Source organism: Pristiophorus japonicus, chromosome 6, assembly GCF_044704955.1.
Source record: "Pristiophorus japonicus isolate sPriJap1 chromosome 6, sPriJap1.hap1, whole genome shotgun sequence".
NCBI classification, from domain to species: domain Eukaryota; kingdom Metazoa; phylum Chordata; class Chondrichthyes; family Pristiophoridae; genus Pristiophorus; species Pristiophorus japonicus.
This window is the reverse complement of record NC_091982.1, coordinates 119,392,806-119,411,138: the sequence shown is the minus strand read 5'-3', so window position 1 is coordinate 119,411,138 and position 18,333 is coordinate 119,392,806. Positions and strand designations below refer to the sequence as shown.

General features: G+C 46.1%; 1 protein-coding gene across 2 annotated transcripts in view; it reads right to left on the bottom strand.

The window, feature by feature from the left end:
• Nucleotides 1–4,184: 4,184 nt before the first annotated feature.
• Nucleotides 4,185–18,333, bottom strand: part of stk26 (serine/threonine protein kinase 26) — a 137,829-nt gene continuing 123,680 nt past the window's right edge. For both annotated transcript variants that reach the window (XM_070883143.1, XM_070883144.1), the window contains 4 exons: nucleotides 12,680–12,779; nucleotides 11,521–11,583; nucleotides 11,283–11,419; nucleotides 4,185–7,829 (listed from right to left, as the gene is read on the bottom strand). In XM_070883143.1, the coding sequence (XP_070739244.1) occupies nucleotides 7,805–7,829; nucleotides 11,283–11,419; nucleotides 11,521–11,583; nucleotides 12,680–12,779 (325 nt within the window). In that variant the 3' untranslated portion in view covers nucleotides 4,185–7,804. The remainder of the gene's footprint in view (nucleotides 7,830–11,282; nucleotides 11,420–11,520; nucleotides 11,584–12,679; nucleotides 12,780–18,333) is intronic.

Sequence of the window (18,333 nt, the reverse complement as noted above, 5' to 3'; positions counted from 1 at the left end):
GCCAAGGAAGTGGCATACAAATTGGCCAGAAATAGCAGCGAACCTGGGGACTGGGAGAAATTTAGAACTCAGCAGAGGAGGACAAAGGGTTTGATTAGGGTAGGGAAAATGGAGTACGAGAAGAAGCTTGCAGGGAACATTAAGGCGGATTGCAAAAGTTTCTATAGGTATGTAAAGAGAAAGAGGTTAGTAAAGACAAACGTAGGTCCCCTGCAGTCAGAATCAGGGGAAGTCATAACGGGGAACAAAGAAATGGCAGACCAATTGAACAAGTACTTTGGTTCAGTATTCACTAAGGAGGACACAAACAACCTTCCGGATATAAAAGTGGTCAGAGGGTCTATTAAGGAGGAGGAACTGAGGGAAATCTTTATTAGTCGGGAAATTGTGTTGGGGAAATTGATGGGATTGAAGGCCGATAAATCCCCAGGGCCTGATGGACTGCATCCAAGAGTACTTAAGGAGGTGGCCTTGGAAATAGCGGATGCATTGACAGTCATTTTCCAACATTCCATTGACTCTGGATCAGTTCCTATCGAGTGGAGGGTAGCCAATGTAACCCCACTTTTTAAAAAAGGAGGGAGAGAGAAAGCAGGGAATTATAGACCGGTCAGCCTGACCTCAGTAGTGGGTAAAATGATGGAATCAATTATTAAGGATGTCATAGCAGCACATTTGGAAAATGGTGACATGATAGGTCCAAGTCAGCATGGATTTGTAAAAGGGAGATCATGCTTGACAAATCTTCTGGAATTTTTTGAGGATGTTTCCAATAAAGTGGACAAAGGAGTACCAGTTGATGTGGTATATTTGGACTTTCAGAAGGCTTTCGACAAGGTCCCACACAGGAGATTAATGTGCAAAGTTAAAGCACATGGGATTGGGGGTAGTGTGCTGACGTGGATTGAGAACTGGTTGTCAGACAGGAAGCAAAGAGTAGGAGTAAATGGGTACTTTTCGGAATGGCAGGCAGTGACTAGTGGGGTACCGCAGGGTTCTGTGCTGGGGCCCCAGCTGTTTACATTATACATTAATGATTTAGACGAAGGGATTAAATGTAGTATCTCCAAATTTGCGGATGACACTAAGTTGGGTGGCAGTGTGAGCTGCGAGGAGGATGCTATGAGGCTACAGAGTGACTTGGATAGGTTAGGTGAGTGGGCAAATGCGTGGCAGATGAAGTATAATGTGGATAAATGTGAGGTTATCCACTTTGGTGGTAAAAACAGAGAGACAGACTATTATCTGAATGGTGACAGATTAGGAAAAGGGAAGGTGCAACGAGACCTGGGTGTCATGGTACATCAGTCATTGAAGGTTGGCATGCAGGTACAGCAGGCGGTTAAGAAAGCAAATGGCATGTTGGCCTTCATAGCGAGGGGATTTGAGTACAGGGGCAGGGAGGTGTTGCTACAGTTGTACAGGGCCTTGGTGAGGCCACACCTGGAGTATTGTGTACAGTTTTGGTCTCCTAACTTGAGGAAGGACATACTTGCTGTTGAGGGAGTGCAGCGAAGATTCACCAGACTGATTCCCGGGATGGTGGGACTGACATATCAAGAAAGACTGAATCAACTGGGCTTGTATTCACTGGAGTTCAGAAGAGTGAGAGGGGACCTCATAGAAACGTTTAAAATTCTGACGGGTTTGGACAGGTTGGATGCAGGAAGAATGTTCCCAATGTTGGGGAAGTCCAGAACCAGGGGTCACAGTCTAAGGATAAGGGGTAAGCCATTTAGGACCGAGATAAGGAGAAACTTCTTCACCCAGAGAGTGGTGAACCTGTGGAATTCTCTACCACGGGAAGTAGTTGAGGCCAATTCACTAAATATATTCAAAAGGGAGTTAGATGAAGTCCTTACTACTCGGGGGATCAAGGGGCATGGCGTGAAAGCAGGAAGTGGGTACTGAAGTTTCATGTTCAGCCATGAACTCGTTGAATGGCGGTGCAGGCTAGAAGGGCTGAATGGCCTGCTCCTGCACCTATTTTCTATGTTTCTATGTTTCTATGAATGGGCAATGGACTCTGCAGGGGTAGCTTTAAATTTGTAGTTTGAACTGAAATGCCTTCACTATCAGAGGAAGGGTATCTCAAGCAATGGAAGAAAGGAGATTTGGAGAATGGCGAAGGGTGGTAATGGATGACTACAGATACAGTTGAAAAAAGCTCAGAAAGGAGCTGCCCGACCAGGAGCCATCTTGAAAACTTCATTCTGAAAGACGGCACCTCCGACAGTGCAGCACTCCCTCAGTACTGCACTGGAGTGGCAGCCGAGATTTTGTGCTCAAGTCTCGAATGGGACTTGAACCTCCTAATTCAGAGGCGAGAGAGCTACAACTAAGCTAACGCCTTATTTAAATGTTTGCAATCGTGCAATGGAAGACTCTGGGGTTTTGAATAGATGCCCCATCAGAATAGGGGACCGAGTGTAAGCTCAGAAATTGTTACTTGTGAGATTTTGCTTTCCTCACACCCAAAAATCAGAAATCTTTCAGAAACTTATTGTGCGCAATTGGCCTTCTGCAGCCCGAGTTCTTGTGATGGTCTCTTTGATGTACAAAGATGACTGTCAACTTATAAACCAGCTAACACAGGAAAATCTGGGGTAAAAGGGCAGCGTTGGAGTGTTTGGGGAGAGAAACCTTGGTTGGTTTCCTTTGTGCCCAAGAAACAATCTTCACCAGGTGGCATTTACTAGACCTGTACTCCCTTGGGCACAGACTGGGAACCACCCCTTGGGCACCAGCTATTTGTAATCTATATTAATGAAGGGAGTGAGTATTATGTATCCAAGTTTGCTGACGATACAAAGTTAGGTGGGACAGTAAGCTGCAAGGATACAAAGCCTGCAAAGAAATCAAAGAGATATGGACGGTTAAGTGAGTGGGCAGTAAGGTGGCAGATGGAGTATAATGTGGGGAAATGTGAGGTTATTTACTTTGGTAGGAATAGAAAAACAGAATATTTTTTAAATGGTAAGAAACTTTTAAATGTTGGTGTTGAGTGAGATTTGGGTGTCCTCATACAGGAAACACAGAAAGTTAGCATGCAGGTACAGCAAGCAATAAGGAAGGCAAATGGCATGTTGTCCTTTATTGCAAGGGGGTTGGAGTACTAGAGTAAGGAAGTCTTGGGGCAATTGTACAGTGAGACCACACCTGGAGTACTGTGCATAGTTTTGGTCTCCTTATCTAAGGAAGGAGATACTTGCCTTGGAGGCGGTGCAACGGAGGTTCACTGGATTGATTCCTGGGATGAGAGGGTTGTCTGATGAGATTGTGTAGAATAGGCCTATACTCTCTGGAGTTTAGAAGAATGAGAGGTGATCTCATTGAAACATACAATATTTTGAAGGGGAGTGACAGGGTAGATGCTGAGAGGTTGTTTCCCCAGGCTGGAGTATCTAGAACCAGGGAGCACAGTCTCAGGATAAGGGGTCTGCCATTTAAGACTGAGATGAGGAGGAATTTCTTCACTCAGAGGGTGGTGAATCTTTGGAATTCTCTGCCCCAGAGGGCTGTGGATGCTGAATCATTGAATATATTCAAGGCTGAGATAGATTTTTGGACTCCGGGGGATTAAGGAATATAGAGATTGGGCAGGAAAATGGAGCTGAGGTCAATGATCAGCCATGATCTTATTGAATGGCGGAGCAGGCTCGAGGGGCTGTATGGCCTACTCCTGTTCCTAAATCTTACGTACTCCATTGGGCATAGATTAAGTTTGTATTCACTCGAGTATATAAGATCTAATTGAGGTGATTAAGATGATTAAAGGAGTTGTTAGCGCCGATAGATAACAGGAGTTCCTCTGTTGGGGGGAGTCCAGAAGGGGGCATAACTTTAAAATTACAGCTAGGCCATTCATGGGTAATGTTAGGAAACATTTCTTCACACAAGGGGGTGTGAAAATCTGGAAAACTCTCACCTAAAGTTGTTTAGGCCGGGGGGGGGGGGGGGATTAATTTGAAAATTTCAAAGCTGATAGGTTTTTGTTAGGCAAGGATATTAAAAGATACGGAACCAAGGCAGGTAAATGGAGTTGATACAGATCATTCGTGGTCTAATTGAATGGTAGAGCAAGATTGAGGGGCTGAATGGTCTTCCCCTATTCCTGCTAATACTGCAGCGTTCCAAGAAACATTCTCCTCAATCACCAACAAACACTCAAAATAACGGACAAGGATGATTTAAATATTTATTCATAAAACCATTCAAAACCCACAACTAAGAATAACAAAACGTTATCTACAAAACAGATTTACAAGACTATTAAAGGTCACAGATCTGACTAACACAGCTTTCTCTCCCCACTAGATCCTCACATATTTCTATATTTACACCGCTATCTTTTTTTTTTACACACTTACAAAAATATTGCTTTAAATCAAGACATTAATTGTGGCTTTTTCAAAATTACCTGCAAAACAAAATGATCATCCTTTTCAATCTAGAAAAATTGGCCTGATTTTGTTACGTACAGGATGGTGTGTTACCTTGTTTGACTGGGTAAATATATAACGACAGCAGGCACCAGTTGAAGTGTAATGCTTGGCATGTTGTGATATATGCAGGACTCCACCGACATTGTGTGTGAAATGATGTGATAGAGCACTAGTGACAACTAAATCACCCCCTATTTGGCCGCTGATACGTTGTCTAATTACCATGCGCCAACCAATCACGTTGAAATATTTGGCAAAATACATCTAAGCAATCTATATATATATATATACATATATCAAAAAGAAATTTCACGTAAAGGTAGAATTTACAGAGCGGGTAAAAAAAAAATGAAAGATACAATTGCATATCTTTACATTGGGCTCCCGCACACAAAACAAAACCAAACAGTTAGAAAAGCAAAGTGTAAATACCCTGTGGTGATGGATAACGAAATATATACACATGCGGTGCTCTCTCTCGGGCTGGATGTGGAGACCTGTCCATTCCTGGGTACCCCGGCGAGCTCTGCGATTGGGAGAGAGCAGAACCTTCCCACCTTATTCCAAGATGGCCCATGGCTGCACCCATTGGGAGTTGGGATCCGAGGGAACTGCTTCACGCCCAGTGCAGATTTACACTTCAATCTCTTCCTTTTGTTGGGTTTGTTTTGTTGAATGGTTCAGCCACCGGCTCGGGAACCACACCCACCTGCTAGTCATTCTGGGAAATCTGCGGGGGGCGGGGGTGGTGAAGGGGGCCTGCGATTTCCCAATATTTCTGGGACGCATTAGGCAGGGACACAGCCCCCCCTCCACCAGCCACACTGTACTCGGGATATTGGCCCTTGGGAGTCATTTGATTTTAAATTCAATCCATATTTACAAGGGAAGGGACTGGCCAATTATCGAAGATTTCTCGCGTCTAGAGTCACCGGAATGCTCAATTACTCTTACGCCCTTCTTAAAGCAGACTTAACAAACAAATGTGCGACTGTGTTTGGCTGGCATCTAACCATTCACCCCGGTGCCATTCCACAATCAGATATGTGACACTGCTACAAGTAGAACACAATTGAGATGTTACTAATGGATGACAGACAGAATGTTTGTGAACTCCAGAGGCCTACAAACATAGCGTGAGCAGGCGAAGTCAACAGAAATTTGAACTCAAGAGGATGGGCTTCATAATAATTGATGGAGGCGCTATATAGGATATCTTGGCAAAATTATGAACGAGCTTCCATCCTAATTCTAGCGAGAAACAGGCGGGTTCCTATCAAACAGGGACTGACGTCCTCTTTCTTGGAAGAAAGGTTTCTAAACACGATGGCTCAGCTGCCATACTTGACAAGGCCACAGCAGAAGAATGCAGAATCTCCTTTAAACAATTCCTTCCTTACTTAACTTCTGCCACAGACCACTCAGCAACCACCACCTCCCGCCCCCCCCACCCCCAACCAAGCAAAGGTCGGAGATGGGAGGGGTTTGTGGATTCTGTCTCTCCAATGGCTTCTTCTGCATCTCATGCATTGGGATGTACAAGCAAGTTCACGCCGTGTGTCCACACATAGCTTCCTGCCTTTGCCCGGACTGTGCCTTTTCACACAGCCACTTTCAACAGCTTTCTGCATCATTAAGGGGACACAGTCCAGGTCAGCCCCTTTCAAAGCAGAGAATGCCAAATCGAGTCACAAAATGAGCCAACAGGGCAGCTGGGGTCCCGCTGAAGACACACAAGGTAGATTCCACCTCCCGAGCCCCACATCTGGCCATGCGGGAGACATCTGGAAGACTGTTAGTTTGGAGCAATACTCATGTACATTCTTCAAACAACATCTTTTAGGTTTAGGTTATTCTTGTCTGGACATGAGGCAAAAAAGTCCACGGGAATATCACCCATGATATGAGAGAAGTGAAGTGAATGGGAAAGACCGACTTGCTTTAGTTTAAAAAAAACGATAATGTTCGTTCTTTTTTTGAAGGATGATTCAGTTCCCTTCTCTTGGAGCTGGTGGCAGAATATAAGGTGGTTCTCAAGCAATTTCAGGACCCTGTATTGAAGAGGTAGCTTCTCCACATGGACTTTGCTGACCCAAAGTACATGGGCACCACAAGACGAGACCTAGGTTCCACCTGATCAACAATATCAGAAATGTTAGATTTCTGCTACAAATTTACTTTGGAGTTCAACAGGATGTATAAACTAACACCAACAATGTACCAAGGTTTACCAAGAGCAGCTGGCATAATGGGTCAATATGTTATGAGAATAATAAATCGAATAGCTCAGGGTGCACAAGCTGTTGCCTTTGAGGGTCATGGAGGCTGTGTAGCACGGAGCCTTGAGAAAGAAAGATATTGGTATTCCTATTAATTTGTATATATCGCTGAGAGGAATACATTTTAGGGTTCTGATTTAGGATTTATCCACCAATGGGGCAACAGCACCGAGTGTGGCCCTTACCAAATCCACAGAATTCAAATAGGACCATCCAGCAAGCAAGGAAATACAATCCCAAGTCGGTGAGGTTCCTGAGCCTCGGCAGAGATTGGCAGGCTTGGGGGGGTGGACATCCTCGACATAGCTGGTTTCGAAATACCATCGGCCTTACATGGCACCACTAGTCAAGGAGATGGGTACAGGAAATCACGCTAAGGCTTGTCTTGGCGTTGAGGCAAGGTCATACAGTGAGGGCCCTATTTTGATATAAACACACATCTTCTCATTCGCTATATTTATTCTCCATAATCTCCAATTTCCAACAGGACTCAGATGCAAAGAAAGAAACTGTTTGGGGAAAGATAAGCAAGTGCCTGTTGCTAGTTTTAGAGTAATCCGCAACTTCCTTATAAAGTCACATAACGTCACCCTCTTTCTTTCTCCGATCTAGCCCTTTGTTTCCTAGAGGCGCAAGTAGCGGCCTTGGGTCCAATCCCGATGGAGTGTAATGGAGACTTAAGTAAACGTGGCTGCTTTACACTTTCCTAAACAGACATCACCGACAAGAATGGCATTCAACTGAGTGCTGGGGTTGGAGATTTCCATTTAAACAACAAAGATGGACAGTAGAGGCGGGATTTCTCCCTATTAAAAAACTCATTCAATCATTTCAGGCTTTCCAGCAGTCAGATTTTCTTCCTTGGCCTCACCATACACATACATAAAGTCTTTATCACCTTTTTATTGACAAAACTCATTGTTAAAAATAAGAAGAGTTAAGAACAGTTTGTGAGAGAACGAAGTGGCAGGAGAGGAGAAGAAGCCAGCTCTCCAGTCCCGGGGTGCTGTGTAGAGATCGTTTTGGACAGTGTTGATTTGCTGGGACCAATAAAAGTGTCCGCGTTGACAGGTGGTGTCTTTAGGATGCTTCAGTGGCTGAAAACCTAATGTGGACAAAAGATCCTAACATTAGAACGGAAAAGCAACATTTTACAGTAACTTCACCCTATGTAAACCTGGGGTCATCCAAAACTCAGCAGCCCGTGACCTAAGTCGCACCAAGTCCCGCTCACCCATCACCCCTGTGCTCGTTGACCGGTGTGGCAATGACTCGATTTCAAAATTCTCATCCTTATTTTCAAATCTCTCCATGGCCTCGCCCCTCCCTATCTCTGTAATCTCCTCCAGTCTCACAACCCCCCCGAAATGTCTGCGCTCCTCTAATTCTGTCTGAATATCCCTGAATGTCATCGTTTAGCCTTCAGCCACCGAGGCCTTAAGCTCTGGAATTTCCTCCCTCAACCTCTCTATCCTCCTTTAAGACGCTCCTTAAAACCTACCTATTTGACCAAGATTTTGGATGTCTGCTCCAACATGTGGCTTGGTGTCAAATTTTGTCTGATGACGCTCCTGTGAAGTGCCCTGGGATGTTTTACTATGTTAAAGGTGTTATATAAATGCAAGTTGTTGTTTAGCTCTCCACTTTACAGGGGGTACGGTAGTGTAGTGATTATGTTACTGGACTAGTAATGGACCGCCCATTTAAACCAGAGATGAGGAAGAATTTCTTCTCTCAAAGGGTTGTAAATCTGTGGGATTCTCTGCCCCAGCGAGCTGCGGAGGCTGGGTCATTGAATATATTTAAGGTGGAGATAGGCAGATTTTTGAGCAATAAGGGAATAAAGGGTTATGGGGAGCGGGCAGGGAAGTGAAGCCATGATCTTATTGAATGGCAGAGCAGGCTCGAGGGGCCAAATGGCCGACTCCTGCACCTATTTCTGATGTTCTTATGTATCGGGAGAGGGGATTTTGTGGGCTCCCACAAGCCATACGTTGAGGGGAGTGGGGGCACTCACACCCATTGGACGCGAGTAATCTGGTGGATGGCAACACAGGATTCTGAGCCGGAGCGCGGGTCTGTCTCCACCCACAGGATTCCATCCCTGCACCGTCTGACTCAGGCGGGAATGCTAACACATACACAAAGGCCGAGGTGCTGAGCTATGAATTGGGATATTCCTCTTTAGGCTATGCGCCCCTCACATCATTCCATCATTCACTTTATCCTTCATTGGCTGGGAATAAATTGCCCTGGTAACGTCGTGAATCCATGCAGAAAGAACGAGATTTCTCTTTCATCACATCTCAAAAAATAATGCTGATCAAATGCACTTTGATCAGAAGTGTGAGTGGAAAACAAGTAACGGGCCAGCAGCCAGCATTCCCTTCAGAGCAAGTCGACTGGGCGAGTGCACAAGTCCGGGATACTGGCCATTTCAACCTGGCATTCCTTTCTGGGATCTGCCACAGCCGAGTGCTGAGGCCCCATTGGGATCCCGCAGGCCTGGGATTGACCAGGAGCTCTGCGTCCTTCAGTGTGAGTCACCCGCACACCCCAATCATGAGGACAAGCATCATCATCATCATCATCATCATTAGGCAGTCCCTCGTATCGAGGATGACTTGCTTGCACGACGAAAAAGGATGAGTTCACAGGTGTTTCAATGAAGGACCTAATATTCCAGATCCCGAACTACATATTGAAGGGTGGAAGATGCCTGTGCATGGATTTTTTTTAACATGTGGTGGCCGTTGCACACCAGCCTCCATACGGGCTTGACAGAGCGAGGTCTTGGTCCAGTGGCAAGGATTACCAGGGGCAGCACGGGCCAGCCCACACTGACATCAAGCAGCTGTTGGTCGGAACGTGCGCTAGATGGTTGTAACTTTTGGTCATTTGCATAAAGGAAATTGTCTTTCAGCAATGGGGAACCTCACCTGAACCTGTCGCTATAAATAACGGCAATAACATAAAGAACGTGCATTTCTATAGCACCCTTGGCGACCTCGAGACGCCCCAAAGCATTTCACAACCAATGAAGTGCTTTCAGAGTATAGTCACTGTTGTAATGTAGGAAATGCAGCAGTCAACTTGCGCACAGCAAGCTCCCACAAACAGCAATGTGATAATGAGCAGCTGATTTGTTTTAGTGATGTTTTCTGAGGAATCAATCTTGGCCCAGGACGCCGGGGATAACTCCCCTGCTCTTCTCTGAATACGGCCACCTGAGGGAGCAGACGGGGCCTGGGTTTAACGTCTCATCCGAACGACAGCACCTCCGACAGTGCAGCACTCCCTCAGCACTGCCCTGGAGTGTCAGCCTAGATTACGTGCTCCAGTATCTGGAGAGGGATTTGAACCCACAACCTGCTGACTCAAGGTTGAGAGTGTTACGCAGTGAGTTAGGGAATTAGAACGCAGGCCCTGACCACTGCAAGCGGCTGATCACTCGATTGGTGAATGAGGATTCCACTGTGCTTCCAAAAAAACCCGCGTTGATCCGCGTTCTCTCCCAAATCACCTTTATTTATTTTTGCCAGCAGATCTCCTGTGGTGTTGCTCATGACGATTGGGAGAATCTGCTATTTTGTAAGAGCAAGAGTGTTACCTCAAATCTGCACAATATATTATCCTGCTGCTAAGTTGGAGCAAGGTTTATTGCCCTTACCCTTCTCTTTAAGACCACAACATTGCCGTAAATAGACACTTCCCGAGGACAACTAGACGCTGACGTTTGTAGAATGGCAGTGACTTGTAAATTCCTGGCTCCGGGTCAGAAAATCAAACAGCAGGAAATAACTGTCTCGATTTTTCCCCCCAGATGTTATTTATTCCGAGGGGGATTCCCCATCTGCTCAGTTGTGGTTTGACTGAGCAACTGAACCATAGGCTTCGCACAACGCACATCTGACAGAGTCAAGCAAATGCTTCATAAAGATAAAGCAAACAGTAAACAAAGGGCAAGAAATGTGATGAGAATATTTCCTATTGTTTTAAAACTTGTACTACAACAGCAACAACACAACTTACATTAATATAGTGCCTTTAACGTAGTAAACCATCCCAAGGCGCTTCACAGGAATGCAATCTGACAAGAGTTAGTGCAGAGCAAAAGAATGAGACATTAGGACAGGTGGCCAAACACTTGGTCAAGGAGCTAGGATTTAGCAGAGGTTTAGAGATGAAATTCTAGGGCTTTGGGCCTTGGCAGCTGAGGACACAGTCGCCAGTGGTGAGGTGAAGGAAGTTGGGAAGTGCAAGAGTTGGAGGAAGGCACTGTACACGGAGGGTTGCAGGGCTGGAGAAGGTTACAGAACTGGAATTAGGTGCAATTGTTGATGCTGGGTAACGAGTGTAAAAGAACTGATGTTACTGCCTCACTGAGATATTGCGAGCATGGATTTATTTAGGTTTAGAAAGATTGGTTGATAAAGAAAATGAACAGCAATACAGCTGAATAAATAACATTCTATATACAACCTCAGATTTATTACTAACACTTCAGTAGCAAAGACAGGAAACCTGTGCTTCAAACATTACCTGACCAGGAACTGACCTTTGAAACCTGTCTATTAGTTTCTTTATCATCTTCTCTGTGATGCCTGGGTAGCTGGCCTCCACCAGATTAATGCTTTTTTCAAGTTCATCTATTGCTTCAGTCTTTCCTGCGTTGCCTCTTTCCTGTTCCTTAAGCTGGTTTGAGAAAGATGCATGGGTTTTAGTTCTGTTCGAACGCTCTCCCTCGTGAAAACAAAGCACCCGCCTTTAAAAAGGGGCCTCCACATTTCACCTACCTCAGCGAAGAGAGGAGCGATCACAGTTGATAAACATGATGATAACTTCTTGAGGTCTTGGTCCTAGATAATGAAAGAATGCAAGGGTTAACGATTGCTTAGATCAGTACGAATATAGTGGTGAGGGCACGTCAGTTTCAAGTAATTGGCAGAAGATGTAGAGGGGATTTAAGGAGAAATTTCTTCACTCAGAGGGTGGTGGGGGTCTGGAATTCACTGCCTGAAAGGGTGATAGAGGAAGAAACCCTCACATTTAAAAAGTGCTTGGATGTGCATTTGAAGAGCTGTAACCTACAGGACTACGGACCGAGAGCTGGAAAATGGGATTAGGCTGGATAGCTCTTTGTCGGCCGGCGTGGACACGATGGGCTGAAATGGCCTCCTTCCGTGCTGTAAGCTTCTATGATTCTATGAGTGCGAGCACGTGATTGCTGTGTGCAATTCTTGAGCCAACAATTCGGAGCAAAATCCGTCTCTATTTTCCTCAACTCCATCCACACTTCACTCACTATCAGGTGCCAACTATTACTCAGTGAAAGCACTCTCGCCTCTTAGACAGAAAGTTGTGGGTTCGAGTCCCACTCCAGACTGGAGCACAAAATCCAGGCTGAGTGCTGCACTTTCAGATGAGACATTAAACCGAGGCCACGTCTGCCCTCATGTGGATGTAAAAGACCCCATGGCGCTATTCGCAGAGGAGCAGGGGGAGTTATCCCCAGTGTCCTGGCCAATACTTTTCCCTCAACCATCAGATTATCTGGTCACTATCACAATGTTGTTTGTGGGAGCTTGCTGTGCACAAATTGGCTGCCGCTTTACCTACATTACAACAGTGACTACACTCCAAAAGTACTTAATTGGCTGTGAAGCGTTTTGGGGAACCCTGAGGTCAAGTCCCCTGGCTCGGAGTGCTGACACTGAGTCACGGCCGTGTATCAGCTCCTCTCAACCGTCAGGAGTTGGGGCTGTACAAACAGATTAGATTCACAGCTACGCTCATCACCCAAATAAACACGTGGCTCAGGACTCAGTCCAACATTTTTTTTCTTCAAAGCTTATCAAACTGGCCTGCTGTTGTTTTTCACGTAGTTAGATAGCCCGAGACTTGATGTGGAAGGAGAGCCAGGCCTCTCCTTGTGGAAAACTCCTAGTTACTTACTGTTCCATTCTGTAGTTTAGTCCGGTCAGGTTTCTTTCTCACTGTGGTGAAGGACCACTCGATGGGCTTCTCATTTTTTTTCTCCTTGTCATTACTTCCACTAAAAGAGAAAAAAGCAGGTTACAGGGTTGCGCGACAGATTGATTCCCATTTCTTCAGAAGGTTCAGTGCCATCTTTTCATTTACAGACCCCAGCTCTCTCACACCTGTGGGCTCCATCACCTGACCCATTATTGCTTTGCTTTGAGAGTTGCCCTCTCTACCCCCAACCCCAAAAGTGGGGTACACGCTAGGCTGCAATTCCACGGGCCAGCACTCCAAGTCTCTTAGCCCAATAGGCATTCTTCGAGAGAAATGACAGGCAGCGTTGACAAACTCTTCAACCACCGGAAGGTGTCACACATGAGAGCGATGAACCCTGGTTGATATTGTCCCTGCTCTCCAGTACTGAGATGCAAGCTGCAGTGACACTCCATTGCTGCCGCTGAGGTGAGTTAACCGAGCGCAGACCGGGGTTCAGCTCTCCAGCACTGCATGGATTAATACTACACTGTGAATTTATCCAATCAGACACTGGCACATCCTTCACATTTTAGCAATGTCTGGGCAAATGACCTACCTAGAGACAGGAACATTTTGGTTTGGATTTTAGCTACCCTAGACATTGCAAGTTGCAATGGACAATGCAGCAACGCTTGGACCAAGGCAAGCAAGGAATGTCATGGTGCCCTGCAGGAACAAACTTCCAGTTACATCATTCTTTATCATATCTCGAAGACATCTCCTAGCTCCTTCAGCCATGGCCCAGTGGTAGCAGTCTCATCTATGAGTCAGAAGGTCTTCACTTCAAATTCCACTTCAAATACTTGAGCAATTTCTGGGTCCTTTACCTCCTAGCAGAAATATTTCTATAACATATTTTTTAAATGTGTGTAACTTGTTCTTGGGATGCGGGTCACACCTGTTAGACTGCATTTTATTGCTCCTCCCCAACTGCCCTGAGGAGGGGTGCGGGCCTCCTCCTTGCCGTGACTCAGTGGTAGCACTCTTGCCCAAGTCAGGAGGTCATGGGTCAAGTCCCACTCCAGATACTTGAGCACCTAATCTAGGCTGACACTCTGGTGCAGTGCTGAGGGAGTGCTGCATTGTCGGAGGTGCCGTCTTTCAGATCAGACGTTAAACTCTTGGATGGATATAAAAGATCCCATGGCACTATTCGAAGAAGAGCAGGGGATTTCTCCCCGGTGTCCTGGCCAACATTTATCCCTCAACCAACATCACTAAAAATAGTTTACTTGGAGGGCTGGCACTCCTGCCCAAAGATTTGTGGACAGTTTCTGCAGTGCCAGAGTGCATTTAAAGCATGAGAGTGTGTGGGGTTCTGGGCTTCCGTGACTGAAAATGACATTGGGTTAGTTGCTGTGACGGTATTGTGAATTTCTCTACTGACAATTGCCTATTCACTGTCACCAAATATGCAGAAAATATTGGCTAAAAGTGCTTTCAAATGGAAAAAAATAACTTGGTTAGTGATTAATCTATTTTTAAACGTGCACTGTACTGGGCCACAAAGCCCAGTTTGCCAGTCAACCACAGAAATATATTAGCATCTAATCAATCGGGACTACCAGTAAGTTATTGAGGCCCCACAAGTTCTGGGTTTAGGCATGCGCTAAAACCCGGAGCTTACGATGATGTCAAGAATTCTCCTGACAGATTGCACGACTCCGAAAGGAGAGGGCCTCCGCGGGCGGAGAGTTGGGCTATTTGCCCAGCGAATGCTCATGAAATTCTTACCCCTGCTTTTAACAGTGTAAGAGTTTTTTTTAAAAAAAGGAAAAATAAAATATTATCACTCATTGATTAATTAAAAACCCTCTCCAATAAGGTAGGTTTATTTTTAGCCCTGTTAAAAAGTTTTTTTTTAAATTATATTTTTGTTTAAAATATTTAACTAAATGGCATTTTAATTCCGAAGGGCGATTGTGAACTTAATGCAATCTGGGAACCCGGGATACGTGGGCTTCTACCCACGGCTACAGGGAGAGGCCCAGGAGAGCAAATCTACAAACCTCCCAGACCACACGGTAAATTCGTAGATTGTTTGCAGTTCGGAGGCAAACGACTACAATTTCCACCCCATTATCGAATCAATCAGGAGTGATAATGGGCCCAATTTTCCCCAACTCCTTTTTTCGGCGCACTTACCCTAAATGCACCGACTTTGCGTGTTGGAAACGGCACCGAAAAAAAGTGGCCCCATCCTGCCCGTTCTGCCGAGTCTCCGGTGTCTCAGCGTGGCGTAGATAGTGAAGTGCGGGGGAGCAACCGTCCAGCGCAGAAAGCACTGCCGGAAGCCGTGCGCATGCACAGTGGCGTCTGCGCGCATGCTCCTCACCCTCCCAATGTGTCCTGCGGGCTGTGAGCAGGACCCGATGCTCGCTGCCCCTATCCCCGGCCGAAGGGACACCTGATCTCACTGTACCCTATCCCCAGCCGAGTGGCCTCCCGCACCAGTCGGCTGGCCCGCTGAGTTCCCGGGCCGAGGTAGGACTTCAGCTTTATTTTTTATTTATTGATGGTTGTGCTCGAGGGTTTTGATTTTGGGGTGGGGGGGGGGGGGGGGGAGTAGGAGAGTTTTGATGGGGGGGGAAACTTTAAAAAAAAACTTGATTCTGGCATAAAGGTAGGACTTCTATTTTTTATTTGTTATTGATTGATTGTTTATTACAAAGCACTAAACAAACCATAAAAAGCAAGTCTTGGTGCAGGTCCTCAGCTTTCTTGTATTTTTATTTGTTATTGAATGCTTATTACTTTTTGTGCTTTGTTTAGTGCTCTGTAAGTCTTGGTGCTTTAAATGTACTAACCTACTCCGAATTCTTCATTGCCCGCAATGTTTTTCAGAGCTGGCCACACACGCTGACCTAAGTCGATTTGGAGTAAGCTTTAGCTGGGCAAAGTGGCATAAGTGGCCAAAACTGGCGTAATTATCTAGGAATGCCCCCTTTTGAAAAAAAAACTGAACTAAAAAAAAATCGTACCTAACTGACTTACTCTAGAGCAAATTTTGGGGGGGAAAATGGCATTTTTTTTAATTACGCCAGAAAAAACAACTTACTCCAAAAAAATTGATGCACGTCATGGCCAAAATTGGGCCCTATATATTAACACCAACCAATCAGGAGTGACAATGACATTGACAAAAGGCACAAAAGTGACCTCCCTCGAGGCCTCTGGCATCACTGGTCTAGATACTAAAGAGGGTCTTGGGATAAGTCGTCCACTAATGTTCCTTTCCTCCCAGAAGGAACTTTGTATTCAGGGCCTCTCTGAAAGGCCTGACCGAGCAAGGGGGTTTGTGGGTTACAGCAGGTGTCCTGTTACACCTCCTGGTGGAAGTCCAATGGGAGCTGCTCCTTGAGCCCCTTCAGTTTCTCCGTTTACCCCCTTCTTCCCTAAAGGCAAGGACTCGCACTGGGGCTCAGATGGGAAGAGGAAATTAAAAGAACTTCTTTAGATCATGTCAAAGTTTATTTTTCATCATGAACATTTCTAACTTTCTTAACCTTTCCAAATAACTACGTTGGATCCTCTCAAGGACAATTTCATCCTTCTTATGATCCGCTGCCAAGTATGGAGCTTAACTGGGGCTTACACAGTCATGGTTTGTTTTAGAGTATATCCCACTGCGAATACCCAAACTAGTTTGCTTTTCTCAATACACTAAGACGTGTTAAAAAATAATCCTCAAACGCTTTTCCTGATAATTACAATATACCATTCAGTACATATTTTGGGCCCTTGCACCAAAACCAACAATCTGGCTCAATGTTCATTATTTGCTCTGCCTTGGATAAGCAAGACTTCCCCTTCCCTGTATCCACGGGGCCCACCCTTTCCTGTATCCATGGTATTCTTTCCTGTATCCACGGGGCCCGCCCTTTCCTGTATCCACGGTGCCCTGTCCTGTATCCACGGTATCCTTTCCTGTATCCATGGGGCACGCCCTTTTCTGTATCCACGGGGCCCGCCCTTTCCTGTATCCACGGGGCCCGCCCTTTCCTGTATCCACGGGGCCCGCCCTTTCCTGTATCCACGGGGCCCGCCCTTTCCTGTATCCACGGTGCCCTGTCCTGTATCCACGGTGCCCTGTCCTGTATCCACGGAGCATGCCCTTTCCTGTATCCACGGGGCCCTTTCCTGTATCCACGGTGCTCTTTCCTGTATCCACAGGGCCCGCCCTTTCCTGTATCCACAGGGCCCGCCCTTTCCTGTATCCACAGGGCCCGCCCTTTCCTGTATCCACAGGGCCCGCCCTTTCCTGTATCCACGGTGCTCTTTCCTGTATCCACAGGGCCCGCCCTTTCCTGTATCCACAGGGCCCGCCCTTTCCTGTATCCACAGGGCCTACCCTTTCCTGTATGCATGGTGCCCTTTCCCAATTCCATGTCCGGCCCCACCCCGATTAAGGTCTGTTTCTCCTAATGTTTTCCAACTAAATCTCTTAATTTCTTTGGTGGGTTTTTGGTTCAATGGATATGAAGGTGTCTGCTGTGTGGTCTCCAGATACACAAGTCTCTCAACTATTTTAAAAAATAATTCAGTATGGTTTGCTGCTCTCCAATCCTCAGGAATCTGACATAGACTGGGCGCCCTTTCCATCCCTAGTCCAGCCAGCCATTTATCAGCACCAACAGCTATTCAAAGCTGCGAGGCATCAGAGTAGAGCGCTGTCCTCAACCGCCATCAACACGCAGCAAATGTCTCAGGGTACTGAGGCCAACTGTCCGCAGTCAGGCTGAGATCAAACCTGAATCCTCACTGACTCAGGATCCAACCAGGCGATGGAGTGGGGGAGCTCTACAATAGTAATTCCAACAAACTTGAGGCAATTTAACAAAAATATAATTCTCGGGATGTAGGGGTCATTGGCAAGGCCACCATTTATTGCTCATCTCTAGTCGCCCTGAGGTGGTGATCGTGGGCCAGCTTCTTCAACCACTGCTGTGCAGCACTTTGATATAACCGAGTGCTCGCTGGGCCATGCCGGAGGGCAGTTAAGAGTCAACCACGGTGGTGTGGGACTGGAGTCACGTGTAGGCCAGACTGGGCAAGGATGGCAGGTTTCTTTCCCTAAATGGACATTAATGACCTAGATGGGTTTTTAACAGCAATCGGACAATTCACGGTCACTTTTACTGGTACCAGCTTTTTATCTCCAGAATTGTTTTGAGACATATAAGATTCTGAGGGGGCTGGACAGGGCAGATGTAGAGAGGATGTTTCCACTCGTGGGGGAATCTAGAACTGGGGGGCATAGTTTCAGAATAAGGGGTCGCCCATTGAAGACGGAGATGAGGAGGAATTTCTCCTCTCAGAGGATCGTGAATCTGTGGAATTCTCTGCCCCAGAGAGCTGTGGAGGCTGAATCATTGAATATATTTAAGGCGGAGAGAGACAGATTTTTGAACGATAGGGGAGTCAAGGGTTAAGGGGAGCGGGCAGGGAAGTGGAACTGAGTGCATGATCAGATCAGCCATGATCTTATTGAATGGCGGAGCAGACTCGAGGGGCCGTATGGCTTACTCCTGCTCCTATTTCTTATGTTCTTATCTTGTTAAACAGAATTTAAATCTCCAATTGCCACGGTG